General features: G+C 52.3%; 1 protein-coding gene across 1 annotated transcript in view; it reads right to left on the bottom strand.

The window, feature by feature from the left end:
- CTH (cystathionine gamma-lyase) overlaps positions 1-7,559 on the bottom strand; it is a gene marked incomplete at both ends in the record, with an annotated part of 11,738 nt that extends 4,179 nt beyond the window's left edge. Inside the window, 5 exons of the mRNA XM_010132168.1 lie at positions 1,104-1,161; positions 3,279-3,410; positions 4,043-4,152; positions 6,878-6,973; positions 7,478-7,559. Of these exons, the coding sequence (XP_010130470.1) occupies positions 1,104-1,161; positions 3,279-3,410; positions 4,043-4,152; positions 6,878-6,973; positions 7,478-7,559 (478 nt within the window). The remainder of the gene's footprint in view (positions 1-1,103; positions 1,162-3,278; positions 3,411-4,042; positions 4,153-6,877; positions 6,974-7,477) is intronic.
- Positions 7,560-8,772: the final 1,213 nt, after the last annotated feature.

The following is an 8,772-nucleotide window of genomic DNA, read 5'->3' on the forward strand; positions in this document are numbered from 1 at the left end:
CTGCCACACCGGCAGGCGGCGCTGCCGTTCAGTGAGACCTGGACAGGCTGGAGAGCTGGGCGAGAGGAACCAAATGAGGTTCAACAGGGGCAAGTGTAGGGTCCTGCCCCTGGGGAGGAACAACTCCCTGCACCAGGGCAGGTCAGGGGGGACCTGCTGGGAACCAGCTCTATGGAGGACCTGGGAGCACTGGTAGGCAACAAGATCCCCATGAGACAACAATGGGCCCTTGTGGCTAAGGAGGCCAATGATCTCCTGGGGTGCATGAAGAAGAATGTGGCAGCAGGTCAGGGAGATTCTCCTCCCTCTCTGCTCTGCCCCAGTGAGGCCACATCTCAAGTGCTGGGTCCAGTGCTGGGCTCCCCAGTTCAAGACAGACAAGGAGCTACTGGAGAGAGTCCAGCAGAGGCTGCGAGGATGAGGAGGGGCTGGAGCATCTCTGTGCCGAGGAAAGGCTGAGAGCCCTGGGGGTGTTCAGCTGGAGAAGAGCAGCCTGAGAGGGGACCTCCTCCATGGGATCAAGAGCTAAAGGGGGTCAGGAGGAGGGGCCAGACTCTGCCCAGTGGTGCCCAGTGACAGGACAAGGGGCAACAGGCACAAACTGGAACCCGGGAGGTTCCACCTGACCCTGAGGAGACACTTCTTTGGTGTGAGGGTGAGGAGCCCTGGCCCAGGCTGCCCAGAGAGGGGCTGGAGTCTCCTGCTCTGGAGAGACCCCAACCCCACCTGGATGCCCTCCTGGGCACCTGCTCTGGGGACCTGCTCTAGCAGGGGTTGGGCTGGGTGATCCCCAGACGTCCCTGCCAGCTCCCACCAGGCTGGGGCTCTGGGATCTGCTCCAGGGTTCTGCCATAAACCCCTATTTTCTCAGACTTGCTGCTAATACAGTCCCAGGTTTGCGGGACACTGGGTTCCTTCTCACTGCTCCAGTGTCAGGGCAATATTCCTCCTCCCAGGGATAGTTCAGGAGCTCCAAACACTAACGCTCTGTTCACTGGTTCATCTCATCCAATGGTCCATCTGAGAACTCCTGGCAGATGGATGGGGTTTTGCACACTGTGTTCAAGGAGCCAGCCTGAGCTGTGCTGACATCCCACACTCACCGTTCATGTACTTGGTGGCAGAATACATACAGATGTCAGCCCCCAGAGACAACGGACGCTGAAATGACATGGAAACGATGGGTCACATTAAAGCTTGTGGGCACTCCGGTTCATTTCAAGCGATGCAGAAAGGCTGTGATCCAACCCCAGAAACAACAAGAGGTGGAGAAACCCAAAACACCACAAGAACCCAACAGAAAACTGAAACACAAAAACCTGGGGATGAAGACAGACGGAACCTGTGACCAAACCACTCGATGGGGAAGCACTCTGAACTCCAGAGAAGCACAAGAAAAAGCACCTACACTGAAATGTCATTTCAGAGCACCGGTCTGAATCCCACCGGCTCCAGGGAGAGGAGTTGGGTTGATTGAATCAACTGAACATGCAGTCCGTCCATGTTTGTGTAAAAAAGAGTTCTATGGCTTCGCTGTGGCGAGTGTCAGTAAAGGTATCGGCTCTCAAGTGTACTTCCTTAGAAAATGAAGATTTTTACACCTGCAAACCACCAGCACTGTTTTCTAGACTCCAGCACTGGTGACACTGCACTGAAAGGAGGGCTGCAAAGCTGGAGGGAGTGCAAAGGGTTTCATTTGCCAGGACTCTCTTCCCTGACCTCCCAACCCCCCCTCCCAGAAGCCTTCCTAAGGCGGAGCAACCTGGGGTGTGGATGGGCAAGAAGGAATGGACAGTGCCTTTTTTTTTAACAGTCACCAAGTTAAGGACTTTGCACGTAATATAAACCGGTATAAAGACCAAAGAGCATTGCTATGTTAAAAGGTAATGAAGCAAGCGGATCTGGAAGGAGATTGCTGCTGTCAGACTACCCAGGGACAGCTGGTCACGGGCTTGCCCAGCACCCAGCTAGGGGAGTGGCAGCAGCCCCAGTGCCTTTACAGCCACTGCTGCTGCACGAGTCCCTCTGGAATCACCCGAGTGCAGCGCAGCACCACTCTGGAGGGGCTACAGACACGACCTGTTGTGCTCACTACAACTTACCATTATGATGGACGTCCTCTTAGCACCAACCACAGACACATTACCCAGCCCGTCCATCCCTACCTCTCCTCCTTCTGAAGCAACACCCATGGCGGGGAGAGATCACCCCGCCTGTGGTACGCGCAAGGCTGGAGGGCTGCATTAGCTGAGCGTAACTCCGTCTGCAGAGCTCTCTGAATTTATAAAGACCCAAGTGGCCTTCACCAAACCAGACACCCTGCCTTTTGCACTCATCAAAAAGTTTTACTTTAGACCGAAAATACAAGGGATTAGCTTGGTCTCCTGGGAAATACACACGAATATTTCTAGCCCATGTTACGGTGGACAAGACTTCCAAGATGATTATTCCACAGCAATTTTTGAGCTTGAGAAATTGTCTTCAGTTCATGTAGTCAGTTATAAATGCAGAGAAGTTACACCAGTAGTTTGAGATCAAAATGACAAACTTCTAAGCCACATGTTCCCCAAAACACTGAAGAAAAAGTTAACTCAAATGTCTCAAAGAAAGATTTAACGCTTGCTTGGCTTAGCTTTTTCTTCCATGACCTATCAAGCGGCTCAGGACACATCATATACAGCTTTTATACAAAAACACTGGTATAAAAAGGCCCAGGGTAGAAAACAGGGCACTTTAAAGGGCCTGGTAGGATTTCCATCAGCGAAATGTTGGGAAAATTGTCTCCTGAAAGGGTTATGCAGGCGTGTCGCAGGCTGCCCAGGGCAGTGGTGGAGTCCCCATCCCTGGAGGGGTTTCCCAGCCGTGTGGAGGTGGTGCTGAGGGACAGGGGGCAGTGGGGACCTGGCGGTGCTAGGGAATGGGGGACTCCAGGAGCTGAAAGGGCTCTTCCAACCCAGACAATCGTGTGATTCTGAGAGCCAAACTCGTGATTTCTGAACACCAGAGAAACCATTCTCTCAAGGGCTGACTGACTGTCCTGATCAGGTGTTGACTGGGCTGCGGGGCTATACTGGTTTTGCTGGTATAACACTGGTCTATGGCTAACATAACAGTGATACACTTAGCACCCCAGTGTGACCAGCAGCAGCACCTGGATTTACTCAGACACAGAACAGGTGATTTTACAGCGCACACACCAAACCTTGGTGGAGCTTCCATTCCAAAACCACAACTCCCAGCACATGGCAGTAACGGGCTAATGAGACCCGGGCACTTACCTGGAAATAGGCGGACATGAAAGTGTTGTCTACCACCAGGAGCACGTCTTTGTGCTTGTGGACCACCTCAGCACAGGCCCGGATGTCAATGACCTTCAGCATGGGGTTGGTCGGTGTTTCGATCCAAACAAGCTGCAGTAATTCAACACCACAGGACACCAGTTTAGCAACTTTACAGTACTGGTGGGGACAGAGCTGTAAGTCATACGTGCTGGTAACTCGCCGAGTGCCAGCCTCCCGTGTGGGTTTGCCAGGTGGAAATAAGAACGCAGCCCCGCTGGGGTTTCCTGGCAGAGGTAATGTTCTCCACAGCAACATCTGATCCGTGGGAAGAACAGTAAAGCTTTTGAAAACCCAAGTGCTTCGCACCCAGCGAAGGGCCAGCATAGCCAGGAGAACGTCTTCATACCCAGACGTCTGTAAGCCTTTTCCAGCTGAATTATCTTCCACTAGAGCCAGGGATTCTCCAGTGCCATGGAGCACCTCCTCCTCCTCTGGCCTCTGAGGTGTTCCTCACCTTTTCCCGCCTCCTCTCTCTCCCTCAGTGTTTTTTGCCCATCAGGCAATGATGGGCACACAATGAGGCACATAAACATAACCAACTGACCTGCAGTGGGGACATGCTGGAGCCAGCTGTGTCCCAGCCTGTCCCGGCAGGGGCCACCCCTGCAGCACCCTCTGCTTGACACAGACCCCCAGTACAAGAGCAAGCATACAGTTATTTAACATTAAGGAGTAAGTTCAGCAGTTTCCCTCTCCCTTACCTTGGTCTTGGGTGTAATTGCAGCCTCCAGACATTTTACTTCTGTGCAGTCCACAAACACTACATTCAAACCCATTTTCATGGCTACTTGACTGAAGTATCTGTTTGTGCCTAAAAAAAACCCAAACAAAACCAAACCACCAGAGCAAAAAATTAGAGACACAGTATGAAACAGCTTTCTTAACTTCCCTGCACCGTCTGCAGGCTCTGGAGCGCACCCCCAGACAGCCGGGAGGGGACAGTTCTGCCTGTTCTCCGTAAATGGCACACGAGCATTTTATTTCTAGAAAGTGTGGAGATCACTGTCGTTTTAAACACCACGGGAACAGGAACATGGAATCGCAGTGACTGATGAAGTGCTTTCCATTAACGGCTGTTCGGGGCGGGGGGGTTAATCTGAAGATCAAATAGTCACCTTTCAGTTTGCCTGCTTCTACCTTCTCCTGCAGCCCTCTGCCGTGCTCAAGACAGTGGTTCCAGCGTTCACATCCTCCTTTCCTCGCCCCATTTTTAAAAACTTTCTTCCACCACAGATTTTCAAACACTTTTTCTGTTTAATAAACTTAATTGAGAATCTGGGAGAAGAAGAATCAAGGGGATAACAGTGCTTCTTTCTGTTCCATTAACTAAACCCATGGCGAGGAACACCAAAAAGGGATGATGTCCTCACTTCCTCCCTTCTTTCCTTCCTCCCTTCCTCTCTTTGAAGCCTTTCATTGGAAACATTAAAAGAAGACACCAGGGTAGACGTGTCCCTTACTGACCATCTGGCGACACTGCCTGGATTAAAAATTAATTCACAAGGTTATCCGATGTCACTCAACACAGAGATCTGCCATGGAGTCACCGTGCACGCAGGGTACGGTTCAGGGGCTGAATTACTTTTATTCTTTTTTTTTTTAAGGAAACACTTTTATTTCTACAATCAGCTATGTGTTACATTTCCTCTTGTCCTTTTTCAAGCCTGGGAAATGTTCTGCCAGCTCTATACACCACAGAGACGCTGGTTCCCAGCGGTCTCACACACTGCTAATACCAGCACACAGCAGAAAACCTGCGGTGGAAACGAGAGGCTGCACCAAAACCAGCCCTTTAAAGATGTTACAGAAGTCAGAGGTGTCCGTTATGCATAGCCCCTCCTCACATCTCCCCAAACCATGCGTCTCTTGACCCTGTCCCAGGCAGCACCTTCCCCAGAGTTCTTCCTTTCCTTTCACTGGTTTTCTGACAGCCCTGAACGCTCGCCTGAGTCAGCGAGGGCAGAACTGCTTCCCCCCTCAGCCAGGCTTGTCACAAACACGGCACCAGACACTCAGCAAAGTTTGTGTCCCCTCAGGGGAGCAGGGCCAGCACCCGGTGACTCAAAGGTTGCTATTGCAGGGCTGCATTATGAAAGGGCAAGGGTGGTGGAGTCAACCCCGCACAGCAAAGAGGAGCCAGCGCAGGCAGCAGCGAGGAACCCGCTGACCAAGGCCCCGGCTGCAGTGGGCAGGGACACGGGCAGGGACAGCCAGAGGGGACAGCCCAGGAGAAGAGCAAGAGGGGACTCAGGGGACAAGGAGCCCCTAACAGCCAAGGGAAGGGGCTTCCACGGCGGCTAGTGGCGGATGTGCAGATGTGCCACATCATGGGCTGTGAAGTGCAGTGAGTGAGGCTGGCTGTGGGGAAGCCGGTCTCTTCACAACAAAAGGATGGAAAGAAAGTTCAGGGAAGGAACAATGAAATCCATCTCTTGAGAAACCACCACAGGCTGTGGCTTCAGTGAGCAGGTGAACTGGTCTTGCTGGAAAATACATGTGTGGGCTCTTCTGAAATGAGGAACCGATCATCTGCTCTGGCCAAATGACTGGGGTTGCCGAGTTTTGCACTGTGAGGGCAGACCGTCAGCAGGGATGCTGCTGTCCTCACCCACTGGGCTCCAGGTACTCTGAAGAAGAGCTGTCAGGAGCGACAGGACTAAGACTCTGGAAGCAAACGTGTGCATTTATGTTTGATGAGCACAGGCATAGAGCACGGACTGACAAACAGCAGCTGCCCTTAGTGGTGGGGAAGGACGTTACTCTGGTCGAAAGATTTTCCAGCTATTGCTCAGGAAAATGCTATCTGCTGCCGGCCTCTAACCTCCCTCGAACACAAAGCAGGTTTGATCTCTTCATGCCAAGGCCCTGAAGCAGAGGGAGAGCACGAGCTTTGCTGACCAGAGAAACACAGGAGACGGGCATTGGGTCAAGACCACAGGAGGAGTCAGTGGCATAACTCCTATGACTTCTGCTTTCTGCTTCTAAGAAGTGCTGGAGGTTCAGAAGAACAGCTCCTACCAAGGAGGATCGTGCCAACGGGAAGCAGTACCAGCGACAGGGCATCCTGGCAGACCTCCTGCTAGGGAGTCTCGGCTGGCATCAACCTTTTGAAGGACTTTAGAAGAGGTGGAGGCACTCTATGGTCAGAACAGCCCAGACAAAATGCTGGTTGGCAAAGGGTCGAACGTAGAGAAGGAATCAGAAGCTGGAAAGCTCCATTACACTGACTGCAGAGGGTCCCAGCCAGCGAGCAGACCCATGCCAGACCAGGATGCTGCCCTTTTCCCCTCGTTCAAGTGAGTATTGCTAGTTATGGATATTTGTTTAAACCTCCATGTTGTGCCACAGAATCTTTCAGTGTCTGAACTTCTAACTCCAAAATCAGAGAGGGGTGTTCTGTGTTCTCATGAGGTGAAAAGGCTTTAGGGAAAGGTAAGGTCCTACGTGGGAAATTAAGGAAGTTTGTAAGAACCACAAATAGGGACATTTAATCATTTGCACAGCCAAGATCAAACACAGCCCTGTGCTTTACATACCTCCATAGACATCATCCATGCAGACAATGGTGTCCCCCGCCTTTAACAGGTGAGTAATATTCAAAGTGGCAGCTAAGCCAGAAGCATAAGCTAAACCTAAAAGAGAAAAGAGTGAGTGGCAGACAGAGAGTGTTTGAGTGGGGCACAGCCCTGCCGAACTTGCCTTCGCTTTCGTCACTCAGCTATTAGAAGGAACCTGTTCTGTCACTCTCGCTGACGCTGTCTCGCTTGGTGAGCGGATTCAGTGATCTTACACCGGGAGGAACCCCAGGTGAACACTGGGAACCCAGCCTGGTCACAGCTGCTGCCTGGCTCCCACTCCCCACTCCACCCATTGCTGCTGCACGGGGACACAGTTGGCTCGGACACCACGTGCAGTGAGAGGAAGCGCTGCAGAAAGCCCAGGCACTGAGCTGGACTATCCTGAACAGTCAGTGTTGGACTGTTCCCACGCCACGAAGCAGCTCTCGTCTGTGGCAGCAGTCAGAGGCTGTGACAGCTTCACTGTGACACCACTGCTGCCAGCTGCGTGTCCCTGCTGCAGGCTCTCAGCAGACCCCCGCGCTGGCATCTGGCTTGAGGAACCTCTTCACTGCTTACAGTATTTGGCTCCATCTAGTGCTGCCACCGCCTTCTCCAGGCAGTCCCGGGTAGGGTTCCCGCTCCGGCTGTAGTCGTAGCCCTGTTGGGAAAGCAAGAAACAAATGCCACTTAGGAGGGATCCCTGAGAAAGCTTGGTACAGTAACAGTCCCAGGTCCCTTATGAAGCCCTCGCTCTCCACACCGAGGTTACGCAGCCACCTCCTCCGGGAACAGCAGGCTGGTGTTCTGGCTATGTCAGGCTGCTGTACACAACATTCAGTCTGAGAATGGCTTCTAGGGGTGAGCTGCTAGTCACATTCTCCTGGTTCCTCCTAGATATCCATCACTGCTGGAGAAAAGACCTCGGGCTGGCACCGTCTGCTCATTGTTATATTATTGGGAAGAACGTGTCCCACCTCCACAAAGTTCTACTCGAAAGATGCTACAGAGCACCGGCCAGTGCAACCTGTACCCCTCAGACATTCTTCAACACTGAAATGTTTCCTGACATGCAACCAGACCAAGTTCCATCTTTCGGTGCAACATCTTTTATGTGAACACCGAGAAAACTCCAGAGGAGAAAAACCACTCATGCATGCAGGGATGCACTTGCTGCAGAGACAACCTGGCTAAGCATCCTGGCACTGGTGAACGTTCAGGATTTCTGTTTAATGACAACTTCATTGTACTGAGGAATCCGGCAGACCGCTCTCACAGAGCTTCGGGCAAGCATGCAGCCACTCTGTCGTCAGTACGTGCGTACAGCAGCATGTGACTCCTTCTTCCACGCTCGTCTTCAGCACAGCATCCTACTTACAAGTATTCACAGTTATAGTCTGTGTCAGTGATTTTGTGTGGAATCAAAGATCACAAGGTAAGTTCCGATTGCCCAACCAGCAAAGCGAGATGCTCAGACCTCGCCTTTGGAACAAATTACTGATCTAAGAGTTGCAAGTCTGTGCTGCTTCCCTCACACATGCATGGTAGACATCAGAAACTGCACGACATCCAACACAAACACCTCCAGGACTTTCTAACACGTACACAAAATACTTAGGAAATATCCACCCGCTCTGGAAGGACACCTGAAGCGGCCTCTTACACAACCTGTGCAAAGGATAAAAGGTTTTCTGCCGGGGCCCAGCGGTGAAGGGAAGTGGTGTTACCACACGGGCTTCAAGAAGGTCCCCGGCTGTGAGCAAACCAGCCGGCCAAGGTCTGGACGTTACGGGTTAGCAGCTTCCTGCAGCCCACGCCCGTCCCGGGGGTGCCGGGTGCTCCCCTTCGCGCAGCTTTCAGCTCCAGAACCGCCC

This window comes from Buceros rhinoceros, unplaced genomic scaffold (assembly GCF_000710305.1).
Source record: "Buceros rhinoceros silvestris isolate BGI_N320 unplaced genomic scaffold, ASM71030v1 scaffold29652, whole genome shotgun sequence".
NCBI classification, from domain to species: Eukaryota; Metazoa; Chordata; class Aves; order Bucerotiformes; family Bucerotidae; genus Buceros; species Buceros rhinoceros.